Below are 24,744 nucleotides of genomic sequence, written 5' to 3'. Positions count from 1 at the left end.
GAAGGAGGTCCAGAAGTTTGTCGGCTTTGCTAACTTTTATCGCAAGTTCATCAAGGGTTTCGCTATGCAGACGGCGGCCATCACGGACACCCTCAGCTCCAAGAAGAAGAAGTTCATCTAGACGGACCAGGCGGAGCAGTCCTTTCAGAAACTCAAGCGTCTTTTCGCTTCCGAGGAACAACTGCTGCATGTGAACCCCAGCAAGCCCATGAGGGTGGAGACGGATGCCTCCGACAGAGCCGTGGGGGCAGTCCTGTTGCAGCGAGACCCGCAAGGGGATTGGAGACCGTGTGCTTTCTACTCCAGGAAGCTCAGCAAGTCGGAGCAGAACTACACCATCTGGGACAGAGAGTTGCTGGCCATTCATGCAGCATTCAAGGCGTGGCGGCACTTCCTCATCGGAGCCAAACACACGGTGCAAGTTCGCACGGACCATAAGAACCTGGAGTACTGGCGCACGGCGCGGTTCCTGAACCAGAGACACATCCGCTGGGCGGAGTTCTTTGCGGATTTCGACTTCAGGATAGAATATATCCCCGGAGACAACAACGTCATGGCTGATGCGCTATCCAGGAAGCCGCAGTATCTGGAGGAAGCAGCACCGGTAGCGGCCAAACACATTTTCGCACCCAAGGCGTGGGCATGCGCTTCTGCCACAATAGACCTGGAAGCGATACGGCGCGAGCTGCGAACAGATTCCTTCGCGCGCTCCAAGATGGAGGAGGTGCGCAGCGGCACGGCAAAGGACGACGAGTTCCAGATACGCGACGGACTGCTCCTCCGCAAGGGGGGCATCTACGTACCGGGAGATGAACTCCGCGCGACAGTACTGCAACAGCTACACGACGCACCCAGCGCCGGACATTTCGGCAAGGAAAAGACGGTGGAATTAGTAGCCAGAGACTTTTGGTGGCCCAAGATGCGGGGAGAAGTCGCGGAATACGTCACGAGGTGCGACACCTGCCAAAGGGCCAAGCCAGTACACAGACCGCCGGCGGGACTGTTAGAACCGCTACAGACCCCGTCCGAACCGTGGGAGAGGGTAGCCTTGGACTTTGTCACTGACCTGCCCAGCTCGAGGGGCAAAACAGCAGTACTCGTGGTAGTCGACATGTTCACCAAGATGGCGCACTTCATTCCTTGCGCGAAGGTGGCCACAGCGGAACAGACGGCCAAGCTGTTCATAGACCACGTGTTCAAGGTACACGGCCTGCCACGGTCTATCCTGTCTGACAGGGGGCGCCAGTTCATCTCGAGTTTCTGGCGGAAGCTGATGGGGATCCTGAACGTCAAGGTCAACCTAGCGTCGGCAAGACACCCGCAGACCAACGGACAAGCGGAGAGGGTCAACGCCGTCATGCAGCAGTACCTGAGATGTTACGCCAACCAGCAGCCCTCGACCTGGGTGGACTATCTGCCCCTGGCCGAGTTTGCCTACAACAACACACAACACGTGTCCACGGGGGTGACACCGTTTTTTGCCAACCACGGGCGACATCCCAGGACCTTCCCGGGCTTAGAGAAAGAGGGGGAGGGGGAGCCACAGGGAGCAGAGGCATTGGCAGAGGAGTTACAGGAGGTCCATGAACAGCTCCGTAGACAGTTAGACCTAGCAAAACACGTATACAAGATGCAAGCAGACAAACACAGAAGAGTGGGGGAGGACATACGGGTAGGGGACTGGGTCTGGTTAGCGGCCCAGGCAGTGCCGGCCAGATCCTTAGCTAAGAAGAAGCTAGGACACAAGCAGTTGGGCCCTTACCTAGTCGAGGCACAGATCAACCCAGTGGCTTTCCGTTTGACACTACCGGAGGGTTCCAGAATGCACCCGGTCTTTCATAGATCGGTGCTAACGCCCTACAAGGCACCTCACAGGTTTCAGGAGCCAGGAACAGCTCCCAGTCCGCTTAGAGATGCACCCATGACAGGGGGGTCGCCGAGGGCGGGGCCACTCAACGAGGTGACGGAGATTTTGGACTCGAGATGGGGGGAAGAGGGAGTCGAATATCTCATCGCAAGGGAAGGTGCCCCGGCCAGCGCCAACAGCTGGGTGCCGTACTATGCGGTGGAGGAGCACTACCTCAAAGACGAGTTCCACGCACTCTTCCCACACAGGCCCATGCCGGAGGATTATTTTGACGAATATCTTTTCACCCCCACACTCTCAGCCAGTACGTTTCAGGGATTCTCCTCGGTGGAGGAGACGGTTCCAGAGATTACCTCGCCGGAGGGGTCGGTCTCAGACTTGGGTGCGGAGCGCTCTTATTGGTGGGACACTCAACCCGAGGAGGAGTGGCGCAGGAGACTGCTCAGAGGGCCCTGGCACGCAGACTACCCAGAGGAAATGGGGGAACAAGGGGGCATGGACGGGTTGGGGGAGGATCCTGGTTTCGAGCACGCCGGCAACGAGATGGAAGCGGAGGAGAGCGACGTCGATGTACCCGTCACGGACTGGCAGCATGCCAGGGGGGAAGACCGGTATCCGGCATGCACCCCCACAGCATTGGAGCACCCGGAACCCACGCCAGAAGAGGGGGAGGGGGGAAGGGGGGGCTTCGAGGGGGGGATGGATGTCAGGGACTCAGCGGGAGCGCAGGGAGGAGAGGAGATGGAAAGCGAGGGGGAGCAATCCGAGGGCAGCGTAGGAGAATATGACAGCAGCCCGATAGATTCCATGAGCCTCTCCAGCGAATCGGAAGATTCACAGAAGGGGGCGCCGATGGGCAGGGCAAGGGGCGACCCAAGGGGGACACCCCAGAAGCAAGGGGCCAGCGGGGACTCCCAGAGCAGCAGTTGCAAATCAGGACCAGCTTCCCCACCAGAGCGTAGTGGGGGGGAGGAGTCCCAGGTGTCAGAGCCCACATATGCACCACCAGCGAGAGAAGATGAGTCAGGGTGGACCACGCCTCCATCGGAGAGCGAGTTAACGGTTAAGAGGAAAGTTGCAGGCTGGGCGCGCGCGCCAAGTTCAAAGGTACAGGCGAGCGGCACAGAAGGTAGCCCGGATAGGGAACCAGGTCCTAAAGCCCGCCGGAAGGAGGGGCAAGAATCGTCAGGGTCAGCGTCAGAGGAGTCCAGGAAGGATGAGACCCTAGCGGGCAGGAGGGCCCAGAGGAGAAAGGAATTTAGGAAGAGGTGGAGCAAAGCGAGAGTCTTAAACTGGTGTGGAGGGGGAGGAGACTCAGACAGGACTTCGCCGGTCTAAGGTCGGGACGTAGAGCTGCACGCTGCGGCTTTGAAATGGAGACTGAATCTCAATAAAGACTTTTGTACATAACTACAGCCAAGCGTTGGTCCTCTGTGAGCTGGGACCTGGAGGCAGCTCTGACATATGCGTTATCTTTGCATACTTGCAGCTTATAAAGAACTTCTAATGGGCACATGTCCAAAGGCGTTTAAGTGCACAAAACTTATAACTATTAAAGCCCCTCCCATCATGCACTACTTAGGATATTTCCTTCCACAGATGTGCATTTTGAACAAAGAAACCTGAAAACTGCCTAAACAATGATTTCAAATCAAAGGTAGCTGACCACTCTATTTCATAGTTCCCCTTTTGTTCTTTTAATGACCAAGTATTGCACACCTACCTCCCCACAAAGTCACAAAACTTACCGTGTAATTACGCGTAAGAACAGCACCAGTACCATCTTCCAAATAGTGTGTTTCTGTGAAGTTGCCAGCAAAAAGGTCACTGGAAGAAAAAGAGGATATCTTAAAACATAATTTCGAGACCAAATCTTTATTACTTAATTACTTTTTAAAACAAAATTAAAGTGGAAGAGTTGAAAGCTCAATAATGGAATAAAATAGTTATAATACTGAACAAAGTCTGTGCACATTGTTATAAGGGGATTTACTACAAGGTTTTATAAATTAGCCTCTCTGATTGCAAAATCACTGAGTGGCTATTATGAGGTGATTATTTATGAATTCAGATTTATTTAATATGTAACACTTAACCTAACTTGTGTACTTTATTGATGTATCCCCTACTTAAATATTTCAGATGAACTGCTTTTTTCTGTTAGAAAATGGTTTGAGATTTTTATGCATCATGTCAAATTAACAAGGCAGAAATGTAGACTTTAAGCTGCCTCAAAGAGAAATTCCACTCTATCTCAAATTTACAAATATTGTGAGTGAGGCTGATGTAACTTCTTAGGTGTATATGCAAACGTCCTAATACTAGCTAAAGTAAGGGTTGGTGTCTTATTCTGGATGTAAGCTCTGGAAAGGGAAAGAGTGTCTGTAACACTGGCATTGGTCAGAAGGTGTAGTCAAGACAATTCATTTCTCTTTCTACGTGGTTTCGTCCAATCCAAGGAATTATATGATGCTAAGAAAGGCAGTACTACAGTGGTCTGCATTGCAATTACCCCATGCTGGGGATCAAGGGGCCCATGTCTGAACAGAATTCCGAACAAGCAATTTTGCTATTTAAGGCAATTTAAGGGAACAGATGTCACTGCGACTTAATTGCTGAAAATTTAGCATGCAATGTAAATTTTAAAAAATCTAATTATGCCAGTCTGAGTTCTGGAACAGAAGACAGTTCCTTAGAATTTCTACAGCTTCCAAAAAACGACACTATTCCTATAATGATCAGTCTTGTTTCAGAGCTTGATTCTTGTAGCACCTACTGAGTTACATGATTGACTGAGCTCATGATTAGTGGCTACTACTTCAAAATAAGGGAAGCAACCTAGTTCTCTCAAAACTTGGGGAAATTCTCTACTTATAGGTTCTCTAGTGCATTAACTATGAGAAATAACCCAAGGACACTCCATTGTTATACATTCCAATTAAAACTAATACCGCCACTGCACATGGTTGCTACAATTTTCTGCCAGAAGCAATATTCCTGAAGGTGGAACTTTGCTTTTCTCTATATGTATATTATGCCCTTATAAAGAAATGTGCTTCTTAGCCAAAGGGCTGTTTCTTCTTGAAGTAGTGGCAAAAAATGGAGAGAGGGAGTGGTAACTAGATGTGAGTCATTTGGAATGGAAAGTCGCAGAGGATTAAGACAGAAGTATTATTACAACAGCATATCCTATATTTTCCATGCACCACATTTTATAAATGTGTTGTATAAAAATGTTGCAAGTAAACAAATAAATGAATGAAATATTTGTGCAGACAGAATGCACATGGGAAAGGGGTGGGGTAATGCTTGCTGGCTCCAGAACCTGCATAATCATTAATTAAAACTTCAGAACAGAACCTATTGGCATACAAAGTGGAGTAATCACCTGTAAACAACCTGTATCACATGGTTTACGGATCATCAGTATTGTCTCAAGCAAAAGAATATGCTTCAACTTTCAAATAAAGTCGCCTTCATTCAGTTGCAAATATTTATGATTGAAAGTTGGGTTAGGGGATGAAGAAGAAGGGGGGGGGCTTGAATATATTCATAGCAACTATGTGAAAACAATATATGTGAGAAAGGTTCTCATTTTTTTTTCTGGGAACTTACAACCACCTGAAGAGGAATTTGTGTATGCAAACAGAATAAATGAAAAGTTAATACACTGTGGAAGCGGTGGTGGTGGGGGACCCTGTGCTGGTAATACAGGTGGAAAAAGAACTCTTGGGGGGGGGATTCCTGCACAACTGAGCAGGCTAGGAAGAGCTAGGATGAACGTTCAAGAACTACTGTAGAAGGAGCCTTCACAAAATATCAGAAAGTCAGCATGTTTCTCTGCTGGTAGTCAGCAAAGAAGTTCAAACAGGAATTGGTCTTCATAAAAATAATACTAACCCTTTCCTTTTCTGACTCAAGCTCTCAGGAAGATTTAAGGTCAAAACAAGTAAGAACAAGTAACATTAAAAACAAACAAACCCCAAAACCCTGAATCCCTCAAATGCGATGCCTTGCAGAAACCCTAAACCCAAGCCCAAACTCCTTTGGGTATGCAGAGCTAGTATTTGGACTCTGACCTTTAGAGCACACAGGTCAATGCATATGCCCCTGATGGTATAGTAAGTAACATCATGTCCTTCAGGGCTTCATGTGGATAAGAGATGTGGAACAGATGTGTGATTAATGACATTAGTCCTCATGAGCTTGAACATTCATTCATTCATTCACTGAACTTATATCTCACCCTTCCTCCCGAAGGAACCCAGGCACTCATGCAGAAAACTCACTGAAATGTTTCTACAACTATGCGTGAAAGTCATTTTAGGTGGCAACCAGCCCACTGCACCCTACAGTAGGTGAATGAAACAAAAGGAGAGGATATAGGCTGCTACTGCTACTGCTGCTGCTGTATTTGCTATTATTAAAATTTACAGGCACCAACATATTATTTCTGACTGTCTGGTAGGGATAGAAACAGGAACCCTTGACTCCGTGAGCAACTACCTCGTGTGGGAAGGCACCAGAGTTTCACTTTAGAGCATCTTCTAGAACAGTAAAGTACTTGAGGCCAGCGGTCATCCTAGGCAGGAAGGGCTTCCTGTTTGAACAGGAACTTTGAGCAACCATGGTCTTCCTGGTACATCTCCATGCATTTTGCTGACTTTGACTCCCCTTTGACATCTGCCCATAGTTCAGGACTAGCACCACCTAAGAAACCTGGCACCAAGTATTTACAGGACGTTACTTACACCTGTTAAAGTCAATCAATATTCTGCCATTGTGTAAGACTATATAAAGCAACAATGTTGAGCAGTATTCGTTGCAGGAATAAAAGCAGGCACTGTGGTGTTTCATTGACCTAGGTTTCAGAGAGCAGATTGGTTTTAAAAAGCAATGGATAAAAAGATACAGGGGTACCTCGGTTTACAAACTTAATCCATTTTGGAAGTCCGTTCTTAAACGGAAGCCATTCTTAAACAGAAGCACGCTTTCCCTAATGAGGCCTCAAATCCATTCAGATTCCGTTCTTAGACTGAGGTAAAGTTTGCAAACCAGGACACTACTTCCAGTTTCGTGGAGTTTGTAAACCGAATAGTTTGTAAACAGGGCTGTTCTTAAACTGAGGTACCACTGTACTACAGACTTGCAAAAATCAAAGGAATCTTTTGTGTAAGTAGAAATATTTTGTTTTGTTTACTTAAACAGAACTTAAGATTCTACTGCAAGAATCCTCCTTTGCCCCTTCCTCCTCTAAATGTGATGTACTGTATTTTACTTGTTCTATGTTTTTTGATAGTGCTCTGACAGCTAAATGAAAAGGTGAGTCCTGAGCACCATAGCCTCTAGGGTAGACACTTCTCTTTTTTTGGTAGAAGCAGCAATTATCTCCTCTTTCGAAAATGACTTTAAAAGCTGCCCAGTGGAATAAACACTTAGTGCTGGTACAAGGAGATTTACAAGTCATGTGTGGGCACTTCTCTGAAGGGTTATCAACAGTAAGTACAACAAGCACTCAAATTCAGCAAGAAGGAAAGGTGTGTGCAGACGTCGCATCATGCATGGCACTCATGCTTAACGATCAAACACCACATTTGATACATGTATCCATTACATAATTTGTCTCCCTTTGGAAAGAGATGTAATTTACAGAATTGATTTACATTTCTTCCTGCACCCCTCTGGTAAAGGAAAGGTGATAAATAAAAGAAAGTAAACCAGTTTAGATGGTAATCTTATTAACATAATTGAATGAATGCAACTAAGAAAAGACATGGGTTAAAACAACATTAATTCATCATACTTCGGGATCTACCATATGTTTTGTCACCACACTTAGGAAAAAGAGCACATCTCTTTGTACAGTTCCTCTTTTCATCTTGCTATAGGTTCCTATCAGAAGATAACTGATAACTATGAATGCTGGGACATGGTTTTCTCATCTGTGGCCTCCCTGTTATTGAATAAATTCCCTAATTAATCCTCTGAAGCCCAAATTAGTAAAAATAAAATACAAGTTTTCCTCTTTTGTCAGGCTTAAAAAGATGTACTCTAGTTTAGGACTAAACTAGATTATACAGTAAACATGTCGTCACATTTACCATATCTAGTGCTTTTCCTTTTAAATTTCTGTGCCTGTTTTCCATTCTTTCCATACCTCTCCAAAATTTCCCTGTGTTCCATCTTTAACAAATTCTTCTTATGGGATTTCCATAAGAGAATTCCACCATAAGCACCATATGAAACGAAACTCTCTCTGTATTTATGATACTTGTAGATAGAAAACTGAACACAGGAAAGATTTATTGGAAAAGGGCTAATAGGTCTGGGTTACACCTACTAGCCCAAAGAAAGAAATCAGACTCTCTCTCACACACATGCGCTTCCAAGAGAACAAATTATACTGATTGTGAATACCAGTTCTATAGATTTAGTGGAAGGTATATTTCAGCACTTGGCAATAGCTGCTTCTTTTATAAGGCATGTGCAGGTATGCACATTTTGAAGGATGGCTGTGTTTCCATTTATGTGTGGAAAGCGGAAATTTGGTGGATTCGTGTTTAAACGTGACCTGAACTGATTTTCTTCCCCAACCCTAGCCAACTCTACCTCTCCACTCTTTTTTCGTGGAGGCAAAATGTACCCCACGGTAACCTATGACCAGGGCTGATATGAAATTCTATATGACCTAATGGAATCCTTTCCAGGCAACCTGTCCAAATTCACACCCACACCGGGGCTTCTATCAGAAAAAGGACCTCACCTGGTCAACCTCATGCCACTTAGAGATGACTGTCATTAAGCAGTATCTTTACCCCAAGAGTCCTCCCAGCTGCTACACCAAAACTCCCAATGTTAATCTATGTTAAATCCATCCCTTCTTCCATCCCCCAACCAACTAGCTGCATTCCAGAGAGCACATACAACTGCTGTTAAGTGCTCCATATGTGGCGCTACCTGGTTCAGAAGCTGCAGCTAATGCAAAATGCAGATGTTAGGGTGCTTCGTGGGACACACGCCCTGTAGAACACCCTCCCATCAGATGTCAAGGAAATAAACAACTACCTGACTTTTAGAAGACATCTGAAGGCAGCCCTGTTTAGGGAAGTTTTTAATGACTGATGTTTTAATGTATTTTTAATATTTTGTTGGAAGTTGCCCAGAGTGGCTGGGGAAACCCAGTCAGATGGGTGGGGTATAAATAATAAATTATTATTCTTGTCATTACTACTACACATATTATACCAGAAATAAAATATCTGCACTGGTTAGTTACCATGTCATGTCATGTTCAACATTTTGCTGTTGACATTTTAAGCAGCAAACAACTTGGGACCAGAAGTCAAGATCTTCAGAGGAGATCCTGCCGGTCATTCCATGACCAGTGGCTTGTCACCTGGTGGCAGCAGAGAAGTGGGCCTTTTCAGTGAAAGCACCCACCCTCTGGAATGCCCCTCTCAAATCTGTGTGGCAGAGACAGTAATGACCTTTAAACACTTCTTACAAAGTTAAATGCTTTGAGAAAAATACAGTTTGGTTTGGTTGCTCTTTCTTTTTGTATTTGTCTTCCTGTCTGTTCTTTGACACTGACATTATTTTCTTGCTCTCTACCTAAACTACAAAAAAAAAGAAGGAAAAGACTCTGGATCTACATAATTTGTACTCATTATTGCTTGGTGAGGCAAGCAAGATAGATAATATTTTCAAAATGTATTGAAACTGCTGTTGATATTATAATCGCCTGCTTATGCTGTAGCCTCTCCACTTAGGTCATCTTGACCTTTGTAATGGGGGTGGCTGTTCTTTATTCCATTCCTAGCCCTCTTGATTATTATATGTATTCACAGGAATAAACAGGTCTATTAGACATGCTGCTGCTTGCAAAAGTTGGCTCACTATGAATATCTGTGGATAGTTAGCAACAGCCTTTTCCAACTCTTGTTTCTCATTACAATATGAAGAACGAAGGAAGCATGTTAATGAGTTCCCCATGCACCTGCTTTGAACATCACCCCACTCATACAATTATTGCATCTTCTTTAAACACATTATATTCTTTCCTTCTGTTTAATTATCTAAAGTGATTCAAAATGCTTTTGGACATTTTCCCATTCAGTGTCTGCATTTTATAATATTCCTATCTGTACCCTTCAGTAGGCTTTCATGGAGTAAATACAGTGCTGTAAATATTTTTTTAATTTTTCAAACCCTGAGATATTGAGGTGTGCTCTCCTAGGAAGGAAAATGACTGTGGAGAAGGGGAAGGAGAAAAATAAGGGCAATCCCTCTTAGGACGCCTGGAATTTGCCTGCAGGGTTATTATTCCAGGCAGGGTCTTCTGTGCATGTTTAGCCCGCCTTACAATGGGGCGATCACCTTAGGCTTACCCAGGCGGCGAAAGAGGACCTGAAGGTTTGGTTGGCTTTCTTGAAGGTATACAATGGGATTTATTTTTGGCAAGACCTGCTGGACATGCACCAGGACTTTCTTGTGCATTTGGATGCCTTTAGCAGCTTGGGCTTCAGTGTCTACTTAGGGGTCACTGGTGCTCTAAGCCATGGCCTTTGCATTAGAAGGTGGAAGGGATTACCCATGATCTCACATTTTTGGAATTCTTCCCAATCATGTTGGCAGTGCACATCTGGACTGAGGAGTTCCATGATTCCAGGGTGTGCTTCTGGTCTGACAACCAGGTGGTAGACAGGGTACTTGCCAAACAGACCTCACAGTCTGAATGGGTACTGAGGGGTACTGTAGTTGGACTACAAATCCCATTGTTCTTACCAGTGTGCAAGAAGAAACAGCCCTTACTACTTTCAAAAGTTTCATCAGGAGCATGTAATTTTCTCTTCAAATCGAGGAAGAAATGAGCTTATAATGACATTCAGTCAGTGACCCAGATTTAACTGCTATCTTGTATAAATCATTTTAATTATTTCTATTAACCAAATGCTCAAGAGCATATAGTGCTTTCCAAGTTAAAAAATGCATTGTCAGACATTCTTGGTTCTATGTCTGCTTGAACAGGTCTATCCACATTGGTCAAGCTCAGTATGTATTTCATCCAGCTGACTTTATTTAATTAAAAGTATGCTTTGCTTTGATCATTCCAGATTTTGTGCCTAACAGTGAAAATTGCTGCTCACACTATACAGGGTTTCAGAAAGTTGTAAATCTCTGTGAGCTGAAAAATACAATTATAGGATATTATAGATATATATGAGAAGGTATGTACATGCCTTTCTCTGTGTTTCTATCTGCTAAACACAGCAGAAGGAAAAAACTTATTTTCCCTTCTGATGTGTTTAAACATAGAACACATATAAAAAAACCATAGAACTGTAGAGTTGAAAGGGATCCCAAGGATATTTTAAAATGTTCTCACCATTCCTACCACCATTTCCTCATGTGACATGTCGACTTTCAACTCTTTCCTGCAGTAGGCAACTTTCTTCATATGGAAGAACAAATCTCCACATGAGGAGAGTGATTGGGCCAAGCAGTATTGACACACCAACTTACCATGCCTCCAGTGGCCATACATTCAGCCTCAGAGAGGTGTCTGCCTTCCTTTTGTGGCTGGAACTCTACAGTGAGTCATCCCCCACCTAATGCAAGAATCAGGTCAGCAGCTGGCTACCTTATCAACTGGAGCAGCAGCAGCAGCAGCAGCAGCAGCAGCTGAAAGTGACCTCATAATCATCTTCTGTTATTTTGTCTTGCAGAAGATGAGGACCTAATTCTACCATGTGTCTCATGTTTTCTTCCCCTTCTCTCCCCCCCCCCCTTAAAGTTCTTTATTGGTTTTGGTTTATTCAGTTTAACGTCCTCCTGATAATGTATCTGTGTCTAAAATCAACATAGTATGTTTGTTAGGCTCAGTGTCAAAACATTTTAAAGAGAAATTTGTCTTCATATTCTGCCTACAGAAGCAAATAAAGGTAACTTTATATTGTCAACATAGACCCATAAATATATTTCTCTCCTCCCCATCATATATATTTAATCCATTTGTCAATGTCCAGAAGACTTAGGGATCTTGAGCTATTAAAAAAATCTCTGAATTCTGCCCATCCCTTAATTAAGCAAAAGTCTGTCAGTCAAGTAGTGCGTTTGCATGTTACAGCAGAAATTCAGTTAAAATAGGCATTTGCCAGTACTTCTTAAGATTTTACTGCAATGCTGACTGTGACTATGCTGCAAAGAGGTAAAAATAACATGCTATTTCATATTCCTGTTGCAGCAGCATTAAGACCAACTTTTAATGTAAATAACATCATAAATTAACCAAGTACAGTGGTACCTCGAGTTAAGTACTTAATTCGTTCTGGAGGTCCGTACTTAACCTGAAATTGTTCTTAACCTGAAGCACCACTTTAGCTAATGGGGCCTCCTGCTGCCGCTGCGCCACCGGAGCACAATTTCTGTTCTCATCCTGAAGCAAAGTTCTTAACCTGAAGCACTATTTCTGGGTTAGCGGAGTCTGTAACCTGAAGCGTATGTAACCCAAGGTACCACTGTATGAAAAAGAGTTAATTTCTTCACAATTTGGGGCATGTTCCAGCTTTGCATGATGCATGCTGATACATCAATAAATGATTAAATTAAGCTTGAAGACACTTGGTAATTCTTAGATTGTACCAGTAAATGAAAGAAATTGTGGTAATAAGGCTTTCTTTTGATATGTGCCTTTTATTAGTAAATGATGGAAAATGGGTTGGATCTGACATTTAAAAGCACTTGGCATTGAGATGCGCTGATAAATGTCTTAAATGTATTTATCATAGGGAGGTTTTTGGCATTTATACATAGGCCTTGAATATTATTTCTTTACACAAAAAAAGGAAAAGGAAAGAGAAATGAAGATAAAAATTGGAAATTTATCAACAGTTCTGGGTGCCCTTGAGATTTACCAGTAAAATGTCAGAAATGCTTGTGTAACAAGGCTTGTTTTCAGACGCCAGAAATGGAATCCAGCTAGATAAACAGTTTATAACAGAACTGGGGATGCAAACTGGTAATTAATAGAGGCATTTGCTTGGCTTGATAAAAACTTAAAAGTTCAGCTCTTCTGTTTGCTGACTTTTTATAGGTGATCAAGGTACAGCGTGCCATAACACTGAATTCTATGAACTTCAATATACTTTTCTGTGAAAAAATGCTGTCACAGGCTGCCCCACTCTCTGCTAAACATAGCAAGATTCCAGTGGTCTTGGCACTTAGCCAGGCTTTGTGTTTCCTTTGGGGAAAATGAGGGACAGCGGAGACTGTAGTATCTTTTAAGATATATGGATTCATTTACACATATATACACCTTAGCCTTGATGGAGGGAGTGTAGAATATTACACCTCGTGTGTCTTTTGTTGCTTCTCCCATAGTTTCAGCAAGCTTGGGTCCACAGCAGAAGCGAGTTATGGTCCCTGAATACAGACTCTCCCTGCCAGCTGTCATGGAGGTCTGTCCACTTCCTGCTTCTTTTCCCCAGAACCCCTTGCCAAATGCAACTCCCTTTCCGCTTACATTATCACCCGCTATAACCCTGGCAACCTCCTCCTCTGTGCCTGGCAGTGTCTTCTGTTTTGTTAATGACTGGGCATTTCAATCTTTGTTGCTTAATAGCTTATTCCCAGCAAGCTATGTCAAACTGCATTGTTATCCTAAACTTAATCCAGCAGTGTTTGGCACAGTTTTAACCGAACTTTTAATTAATTCTAACTTTTACCAACTTCAGGAATTATGGGTAACTTGCACACACAGACTCTGGTGCCCCAAACCTGTAACAATACAGTAAACAAAATTCTATCAGCATTTTAGCAGTTACCTTCCAATTTAATCACATATTCAATATGTAGTGAGTGTCCTAACAATTGATCCATTTGTAACTGTGCAGGTGCACTACTATTTTAAATTAATAAATAAAGAGAAAGCACTGTATTGAAACAGATGCTGGGTTGCCAAGGAGATCCTCATACAATGAAGGGAAAAGGCATCTTTAAATGCGGTTCAGACAGGCAAAAACGCAGGAAGATTACACAGTGGGAAAACTGCACATGACACTTCGTTGCTTATAGTTTGTCCCCCCCCCCCCCAAATTGTGTTTGTTTTACAAAATGTAGCAGCAGAGACTGCAAATTAAAGTGGAAGGTCAATATTGAAGGAAACGGGCTTCTTAACCCTTTCCTTTCTTGTCGTATTTCCTGCTTACAATTGCTTCCTTCCCCTGTTTTTCAGCTTTGGGCCCTGAAAAAGAAAAAAGTTCTCATACCACCCCCCCACCCCCACCGCCTTTCAAGACATGTCTGGCAAAAAGCAGCTTGTTTTTCAAGCCTTCGTTACTAAAAACAACAACAAAAAGTCAGGGGAAAACTCCACGTAAGTAAACAACATATGCAGGGAAGATAATAGCAAGGGAATTCTGAAGATAATAGAGAGTGGTTCACTTTGTTGCCTCAGCTAATAATTGGGGCTAAGAAGTTCTCCCCACCCCTCCAAATATCTGATTATTTGTGAACTACATTAACTAATTTAGCTACAGGTAGTGAGAAGCTAGGCTGATTTTCAAAGGATGCCACACCATGGGGGGGGATGGGACCCAACTGCTTCCATTCCCCCTTGAAAAGACAGTATCCTAATATTTTGCAGTGGATAGCGTAGATAAGGCCCAAATATTCCCTTCAATGTCTTTGAGAAACTGTAATACAAAACACTAAATAATAGACAGTTGAAATATTGTAATTGTGATTTCTTTCTATTCCTTACCAGTTTGTCCCCACTTGGTGCCCTCCAGATGTTTTGGTCTATATCTCCCATCAGCCCCTTCCAGCATAGCAGTGCTGGGAGTTGCAGTCCATCATCATCATCATCATCATCATCATCATCATCATCATCATTATTGATTGCATTTGTACACTGCCCTTCATCCTTAGATCTCAGGGTGGTTTGCAGTACGATTAATACAAGATAAAAATACAAAACATTTGGAGGATACCAGGTTAGGAAATGGCACCTTAGTCAGTGAAGGTTATTTGAGGATTCAGCAGCAGAGTGGACAATTAATTTTCCACAGTTTTGAAAGGTTCTACTCTTGTTCTCTCTCCTGCAATTTATGTTGCATATTTAGACTGTGTTTTTTTCTGGCATGTACCCCCTTGCAAAAAACCCCCCTAATCCATTCATCTCCATTTGAGTCATGCTTTGACCAGATTTTCCACCTGGGAACTATCCCTTAAGCTTTGCTAATGGACTTAATGAACCTTGCTAATATGGATTATAATTAATCAAAGATTGTAAAGAGAGCAGAGTTATCCATGGCTGTGTCACCTCCAGATTGCATTACAGAAAACTATTATTTGGAAGTGCCTTTGGAACAACTGGGATGAAATGTAAATCACTCTAAATTGCACCTCCTAAGTAGGTGGTTACTGGACACAAGACATGATCACTCAGGTCTAGGTGACCCAGGTCATGATGTAATGTGCATTCTGGGAAAGGGTGTATTGTTCATAAATTTCTATGGCGCCCTTCAATATAAATAGTCTCAGAAAAGTTTACACAATTAGAATAAAACAGATATAATAACTCAATAGTAAAAAAAGGAATAAAAACTGACAGCAATGAAATCATCGCAGTAAAACAACTGAAAATTAAAAAGCTCTTTGTCTGGGACATAGTCACCTGGTGCTGAAAAGATAGCAAAATGACATCAGGCAAGCTTCTCTAAGAAAGAATTCTATAAATTGTGTGCCTCCACTAAGAAGGCCATCTTCTCCCCAGTTCCTGCCCACCTTACTTCTCACTGTATGGACATTAGAAGAAGGCCTCAGATTATCTCAGCAAACAGGCAGGCAGATGTGGTATCAAGCACATAGTTTGTAGCCTTATGCATTGCCCTTAGATTTGCCAACACTTCTGAAAAGTTAAGCTGTAATCAACAGGAACAGGTTTAAGAATACAGGATTTTTTTCTTGAGTAAAAAAAGAGAGAAATTTCAAAACTGTAAAAAGACATACACCCCACACCTGTTATTTATCTTTCCTTTTGGAAAGTCAACTTTTATTAAGAGGATAGCCAACATGATGCCCTCCAAACGTTTTTGAACTCAAACTCCCACCAACCCCATCCATCTTCAGTTCAGTTTGCCCCAATTCTGCATCACTATGCCATTTTTTTTAAAAAAAAAAGATTTGTTTTTGAAAGCAAATTTCACTAATATAGTGCATTTTTGGATATGATTTTCACTAATATACACCTTTCTGTGCACATTTCCCCAATATATGGATTTTTGTACATATTTTAGTTAGAGAACTGCATCGCAAAATTCTGTGAAGCAGACTTTAAATGATAGCCATGTTTTATTTAGTATACTACTTGACAAGTGCAAATTATGTAGGTTCATATTTTAATGCGCACTGAGCAAATTTCTACCCCATCCTTCAGAGTATCTTTTAAACACAGATCATTAAAATTGCAACAGCTGTGACTCAAGCTGCTAAAATTAATATAAATATCCTAATTGCCCATCCTCTGGCAAATATCCTAAGACATGTGGAAAATCTGCTCCAGTTCACACTTTTGAGTTGTAGCTGTTGGTAAACTTCACACAGCATATGCAATCTCGCTTTCACTTGGAATTTTATCATTTCAAAGGACCATGAGGGTCATCTAATTCAACCCCCTGCAATGCAAGTATCTTTTTGCTCAACACAGGGCTCAAGCCCAGGACCCTGAGATTAAGATTATCATGCTTTACTGACCAAACTATCAGGGCTACTCATGAACAGCCTTTTGTGTGACATATATGAAAACTCATGGAAGCAAAACTTTTGACTCTGAAAATTGAATGGGAGGCCTTACTAGGGTCAAGAGTGCTGCTGAATTGCCCCAGGTCATTTCCCTCTCCTAGAAATATAGGACCAACATCTTATTAGTTGGGTGCTATTCTGACCTGGAAAAAAACAGTAAGATAGACTATCAGGAACTGCAAGATTTTCACATGTGAACACAGCAGAGCACAATGGAGAGAATATATTTAGTCCTGCAGTCCTCAAAAGCTATCAACACAACCAGGAAGCAGTAGCTAAATGGGGTTTCCTTCTGGCCATAAAGATGCAAAGGAGTAAAGAGGACCAGCTAAAGACAGATGTGTTCCAAGTACTCTGGCATGCCTTCCCTGACTCAGCATCTAATTGAACCAACTTCTTAGCTAGTTAAGTCCTCATGCTCCAATGCTGGCTGAAGAATAGTTAAGATCCAGCACTCCTTTTCTATGTCCTTTGGCTACAATGTACACATTCCCATCCTCGTCGGCAAACTACCACAAACATTTACTAAACATCTGTTAAAAACACACTTCAGAGGCAAGTGACATGGTGATGGAGGTGGCAAGGGAAGGGATCTAGCTAAAGTCAAAGGCAATGAGAAAAGCCAGCTTTTGAGGGGTAAAGCATCTGATCAAGTGTAGCATGGAGCAGCCTGCTAGTGTGATTCTGAGCAGTTCAGGGCGTTCAGTTATAAGTAAGCCATATTGTTAAGTTGTGGGTGAACATATCAGACGACACAGCAATTCTTCAAACAGCTCTTGTTTATTCACAGGCCAGGACAGAACTGAACTAAAGGGTTCAGTCAGCCTGCTTATATAGAGCTCCAGTACAATGTAACTGTAATAATTTTCTAAAACTATCCAATCACTGAACGTCACTTTCAATCCCTTATTTGCATAACTATCTACAGTATCCCCCTGCTGGCCCAGGGTGAGAACTTCAGTACATAACACATATAAATAAAAGTCATCCTGAATCTGAACAGGGCTTTTCACAGATGTCCAAGATCAAACATGAGTACAGTGGTACCTTGGGTTACAAACACTTCAGGTTACAGACTCTGCTAACCTAGAACTAGTACCTCGGGTTAAGAACTTTACCTCAGGATGAGAACTGAAATCACGCGGCGTGGCAGCGGCAGGAGGCCCCATTAGCTAAATTGGTACCTCAGGTTAAGAACAGTTTCAGGTTAACAATGGACCTCCAGAACAAATTAAGTTTGTAACCAGAGGTACCACTGTATCATTATTTATAGAATCTTATTCTAACAAGGTGATCTTGCTAAAAGACTTGGACCATTCAAGAAATGTAAAAAATGACTTGGCTTGTTTAAGGTAGAACATGTTGCTTGGTTGGGTCCCATTCATTTAAAGGTGGTGATTAATGGCTGAATTAGTGGTGTTGCCTGAAATAGATATGGCGCTGGGTTCTGGAGGATCAATTAGGCAATTGCAATCTACTGCTTATGGCTGGTGTGGGCTGAAATCAGTGCTGGCTTATACCATAAGGACTTTTCCTGTTTACCTCAATGACACTCTCATTTGTCAGAGTAAAGCCAAATCACACACATATTCTTGGGGCAGGCAAAGAATTCAAACTGAACCAAGCTACTCAGTAGCACAATAGCAGAGCCAAATGATTCCAACTGAATTTTCTATTCCAAAAGGAAATAACTCCCAAAGGCCAATTCTCTGCAAAATCAGCCCAGATCTACATCAGTATCTTTTTAAAATTCCAAGTTATTTAGACTGAGCTGAAGCTAAGCAGGGAGCAAAATTATGCACTAGTTGAAGATAAATAAAAATAAAAAACAGTCACCCGGCTGAGTTTCACAGGCATCAGATGAAGTTTTATGTGAGGAACAGTTGGGCAAATATATCACTCTGCTTTGTAAAAATGAGGCAAGTCAAAAGCTTAAAGAATAAGCAATCATGAGTAATCTTTCATTTCTAGAATTGTACTTTGACTGTACCTTTAGATTTTGATAGCATTTTAATTTATGGGTCTTCACTGGAGTGCGCTATGTAAATCAGTGCATTTTTTATCTTTTCAAATAACAATCTGTTTCTGATAAAAAGTGGACATGCTGCAAGGTAGGGAATTGCACTTTTTATGTTCACCATCACTGTTTCAAATTTATAATAGCTTCCTGAATATACAAGAGTGCAGGAGGAAAAAAGGTATAAACTTCACACACCTCAGTCTTTGTTAGATGATCAATGGAAGTGGTCAAAGAGGCACACTTTTCATGAGTGAAATAATTTCATAATGGGTGATATATTTATTTTAAAATGCATAAATAAATCTGTATGCAGCAGTGCTCAAGTTATAGGGGAAATGTAGCGGGGGACTTAATCTAGCAGGGACTGACCTTCCTTGTGAGGACAAAGGAGCAGTTCGGTTGGTGTGCTCCTGAAGACAGATGGAATCTTATGGATTTCTGGACAGTCTGTGGGATGCTCCTGGTACATGAGCTACAGTTGAGGCCCCCATTTCACTGTGCAGTGTTGAGATGGAGAAGGCCATTGAAAGGTTAGCTCCTAAATTCCCAGGTTAGCTCCTTGGTTTTCTAAGGTGCTCTGGGTAAGTGAGCCAGTGGATAGCTAGAGCACAGGTGATGCATCTCCTGCTGTGAATCTGACTGGCTTATAGGAGAATTATTATAGAACACTCTGAAGATAGAAGGAGCTATTTAACTACAAAGTGTAATTATTATCAGTTAGCAATGCAAAAGGCATCATTAGCATCTAACCATATTACAGAAGTTAATAGAGACCTTTCAACTTTCACAAATTTAGAATAAAGAAATCCCCATTATGAGACATTAGCGCCAGATGGCCAACTAAGGTAATGAGTAAGTGAAAAAGATGAAATCGCATGCTAAATAATTACGTACATGTGTTTGGAATTGTGAATGGTAGACTAAAGTGCAATTGCAGGGTTGTTTTTCCTCTTCATGTTTTTCATGCAATGATTGGTTTTTAAGTCTGCATCACTCTATCACCTTCTTTGACCTTTCTCTCCAAATGGGATTATAGTGTATAGTATTAAAATGTCAGGTGTTCATGCAACAGTAACTTTGCTCAATTCCTTCAAGCTTATGATATTCTATTAAAATAATTAGGAGTCATTACCTTTGAGACAGCATTTGCAGAACACAGTGGTCTCAAAAGGCAAATTGACTGTAATCTTCAAACTGCTCACTAACCCTATTAGAACTAATCTACAACAACATATAGTCTACATATTAACTTTTTTTTCTGCTCATAGTAGCCCTGGCCAAAAAGAAAACAATAGTTGGAACAGCCAGCATCCAGACACAAATAACTGGCAAAATTCACACTGCATTTTCTTCTCTGTGCCTGGTGAGTTCCAAACATCTGTTAAAGGAAATTATAATTTTAGACTCACATTCTCCCAAACTCTTTATAGTGCTCTCTTAGTTTGAATCCTTCACTTCCTTCATCCCATCCCCATCTTTACTTTTTCAGGATTGATTGACACACACATACATACATACATACATACATACGTACATACATACATACATACATACTTACACCCTGCCCATCTGACTGGGTTGCCCCAGCCACCCTGGGAGGCATCCAACCGATTTTTTTAAAAAAAACAACAGCAAAACACCAAACATTAAAAACTTCCCAATACAGGGCTGCCTTCAGGCGTCTTTGGAAAGTCGTATAATTGTTTATCTCATGGACATCTGATGGGGTGGCCAATACTGAGAAGGCCCTCTTGCCTGCTTCCCTGTAACTTCTTACGGTGTGGGAACTGCTAGAAGGCCCTCAGAACTAGATTTCAGTATCCAGGCTAAATGATGGGGACGGAGACACTCTTTCATGTATACAGGGTCGAGGCTGTTTAGGACTTTAAAGGTCAGCACCAACTCTTTGAAATGCGCTTGGAAATGTATTGAGAACTAATGTAGATCTTTTAGGTGCAGTGTTATATCGTCCTCGTGGCCACTTCCAGTCATCAGTCTGACAGCTGCTTTCTGGCTGTATCCCCTCTGGAAATTCCAAAGGAGGCTGCTCCGGGGGGGGGGGGGGGCGGAGTGCCTTCTGCAAACTAGCTGGATGGGGAGATTGACCAACCAGCCTCATCTCTCTGGGAGAGTTAGGTATGTCTTCTTATAATATAATGTTTATAAAGTTTATGTGAAGGAGAGGGTGGTGCTGTGATGGAGAGGACTTTGCCATACCCCAAGCACCATCCTCACTAATAGAAAATTTCCCATTGGTGATCATGGACCACTGACAGATAATCAAGTGATGAAGTCTGTGACTTGAAGCCTATTCCTATTCCAGCAGAGCTTACTCTTAAGAAAATATGGTTGAGTGCACAGCAAATTAGTGAAATAAGTCTGACTGACCACACAGTATGTGTGTTTAGGATTGCAATCTTAGACATTCAGGTTGGGAACAAGGGCATAAAAAACTCTGACTAGTATACAAAGCAGTACTATATATTGTAAACTGTAAGATGAATTCAAATTTTAAAACAACCACTTTGGCAAACACTATCAACAAGTATAAACAAGTGAAACATGCAAGAAATGCAAGAAATGCCATAAGTTACATCTTCACAATTGTTTTCTGCCAGGAAAACATTTGTAGCCACAAAAATGAATACACAGTTTATTAAATAAAAAAACAAAAACAAATTCAACACAAAGTCCTAATTTGTTTGGGACAAATGTAATCTGTACCTTTTAGTGTGGTTTTCAAAAAGTTGCATGCAGACAAATCCTTTGTCAAGGAGGACTTCCCTCTATTTTCCTGGGGCATTTTAATTAATGGCAGTTTAACAGTTTGCATGCAGTTTATTTACACTGCATATTATATACCTTAGGTACATTGCTAAATTAATCATACTGATTTATTAACCATGTTTTTCTCAAAAAAAAAATTATTCAAACCATATTTTACTAAAACTGAATTCAGGGGTGGCTTGAGACCAGCTTTATTTCCTTTAAGAAATGTCTAGGCCCGTCTCGCTAATCTCAAATGGGTTCCTTGAACATCTGGGAAATGGTACTACCATCTGGACTTACTTCATCTTGTATTATTCCACTTTTCTGAATAATTGTTCATGTGCAACACTACCATGTTTTGTTTGCTCTGTATGCATGCTACTTTCCATCCCTTCCCACCATTTTCTGGGGGACGTTTAAGAAACAATTTCTGGTAACCTGTAAAATCCTACATTAAAAAATGAACATGGATAAATGTTAAATAGAAAATGGTAACCACTATAATTTATTCCTCCAGTAATCTTTCTTTATACAGTACATGATAATCTATTTTCCCCCTTTCACTTAATGAAGGAGGTAACATCACAAGAATGTTCCTTTGTGTTCAAAAACCTACCCATCTGTTGTTCAGGAGGGGCTACAGCTCTGTGGTAGAACCAGGAATGGCTGGTAGTTATAGGACCTGGAAGGGCCACTAGAGGGTGTGGCCCAGGAGGCCTCAGAGGAATGGGCAGGTTGTTCTGGTTTTATTCATATCCTCCTCTTTTTGCAAAGATACAGTGGATGTTTGAGTACTACACCTCCACAAATAGCCATCACCTAAGTAAACCACACAGTGTTTTACCTTGATTCAGAAGGGGTCCTCAGCACATCCAACGTCTGACTATCTTCTGGGACAAGATTTTGTGGATAGGGTGTGTGAGTTAGGTGCAATCCATGGTCCTCTACTACTTTGCACACTAAACCATCCCCATCTCCCTACTTTTTATAATAGCATTTTAAATTTGCAAAATGTTTTATAGTCTTCATGTAAATGTCACTCTTGCATCATTAATTTGCCGACCACAGTGACCCGTTCTCCCTTTGCTGATCTGTTAGGAATACCAGCTCTTGAACTGAGGAACTGGGGCAGGAGAGGAAAATACTGCTTAAGGTACTGTAATACTTTGAATATCAAGAGTTTTGAATTTCAGTACATTTACATTTATCTAACAAGGAGGCAGGGTGCACATAATTACAGCATTATCACCTTACTTAATCATTTTTTAGAGATATAATTTTCCAGTAATATGATATTACAAACCTTAGTAAAGCCTTTTAGCGGAGTAGACAATTGCTAATAAAATGGAAAGAATCCTTAGGGAAATGTGACATATCTTTCCTGTTTCTTCCACCCAAATAATTTTCACTTTTCCTCATTAACACTGCCTGCAAAAAGAGAACCAGCAGCATGAAATCTGAAACGAAATTGCAATCTGCTGATACTGGTGTATGGAATGTACTTTGGCTTTTCCAGTGGATTCCGTGGGCCTGCTTCAAAGCAGTAGTAAACCAATATGGGCAAACCTACTTATCCTAAGATGTTTAGCTTATTTTTGTATTCTCTGGAAATAAAAGCTAGGCATTTGTCACTGACAATGGTGTTTTTTTGAAGAGCAAAAAGTCAAGACTAGGTCTGCACTGAATATGATTAATTATGGCATTCGCCTTACAATGTAAACATGCATAGGGTACTGCTGTTGATGTGACTAGATTACAGAAATCAAAACAAAACAAATCCCTTCACTGTGCCAAGCCTTAGTGTTGTCCAGTCGCCTCATTTTCCCACGTTATTACTTAGTACTATTGGCTGTGGCAACTACAGTATGGGATTCTTCTTAAGAACATCAATAGCATTGTGATAACACTGGTAAAATTGTGTGGGTCACAACAGCCAATAAGGATTAAATGGCAGAGTGGGCAAATAAAGCCAAGGGCTGTAACAAGGTAGAAGGAAATAGAAAATGTCAGTGACACTATACAGTGGTACCTCAGGTTAAGTACTTAATTCGTTCCGGAGGTCCGTTCTTAACCTGAAACTGTTCTTAACCTGAAGCACCATTTTAGCTAATGGGGCCTCCTGCTGCTGCCGCACCGCCGGAGCCCGATTTCTGTACTTATCCTGAAGCAAAGTTCTTAACCCGAAGCACTATTTCTGGGTTAGCAGAGTCTGTAACCTGAAGCGTATGTAACCCGAGGTACCACTGTAGTGTAAAAATGATGCAAATTTGCAACAAATGGCCCAAACTGCCGAAACAAGCAAGTGTATTTGACACTCTGAAAAAGAATGTGAGAAGAAGTAAGTTTAAAGTCCTGTGATAGTTTAGAACAAATTATCTATTGTAAAAAATACTCCCTCACCCCCTCCATCTAAAATGATCCCAGAACATAACAGCAACCAGTTTCACAATATTCAAGAAGCTTCAAACATGTAATTCTTATTTGAAACTCTTTAAATACCAATTAATCAATAAGCATCCTTGTTTCATAATCTTAAGAAAGAGAGTAAGCACCTCTTTATACAATAGCTTTGGCATTAGATCATGACTGATGGCTCTGATGAGCAACAGGAATGCATGATACCATGACACTCTTGTTTCAGTATAATTTACAAACACTGGCTTAAGTAGTGTTTAGTCACTGCTGGCAGATGCCATGTGAAAACTGTGTCAACAAATGCATTTCAAAGATTTAATCTCTGCCCTGTTACAAATTAGAATAAGTAAAAACTGTCTGGAGACTAGCCCGGTGAAGTGTCAGAATGCAAAATCCGATAAAACCAGGAGTGCAGCCAGAGAAGCTCAACCGAAGGCCTGAACATAAGTGCCATTTCTTCAGTCTCTGCAAAGAGGACATCAGGGGCAGCCAGATGTTTCTGCCGATCTCACTGTGGCACTTTCAGCAAAACACTTGCCATCTGGTTTGTCAAGGCCAAATGGGCACATGAGTAACCCTACCCCCAATAAACAACAACAACAAAAAAACTCCCTCTGAGTTTGTATTGAATATTAAAATTTTTGCTTCTGTTTGTGAAGGTTCAGACTGGAAATATTTGATGGCAGCATGTAAATGGAACTGTGTAAATGGAAGATAAAAAGAACAGAATAAGGTCTGTGCAAAGTTAAACAGTTATCCACTTAATGACAACTTTGCACTGAAAAATATGAAATACCGCCATCAGCAGCAATCTAGGGACATATAACATTGATCTCTCTCAAGTATTGGTTCCTGTGTGTAGTTTTGCAGG

At 41.8% G+C, this 24,744-nt stretch overlaps 1 protein-coding gene across 2 annotated transcripts in view; it reads right to left on the bottom strand.

The window, feature by feature from the left end:
* The window catches only part of ADAM12 (ADAM metallopeptidase domain 12), a 191,498-nt gene that overhangs the window by 91,234 nt on the left and 75,520 nt on the right, over positions 1-24,744 (bottom strand). For both annotated transcript variants that reach the window (XM_079977123.1, XM_079977124.1), the window contains exon 4: positions 3,616-3,694. In XM_079977123.1, coding sequence (XP_079833249.1) covers positions 3,616-3,694 — 79 coding nt within the window. The remainder of the gene's footprint in view (positions 1-3,615; positions 3,695-24,744) is intronic.

The sequence above is a fragment of the Podarcis cretensis genome, assembly GCF_951804945.1.
Source record: "Podarcis cretensis genome assembly, chromosome: 5".
Classification (NCBI taxonomy): Eukaryota; Metazoa; Chordata; class Lepidosauria; order Squamata; family Lacertidae; genus Podarcis; species Podarcis cretensis.
Note: the sequence above shows the minus strand (reverse complement) of the source record. Positions and strands in the feature narration are given on the sequence as shown.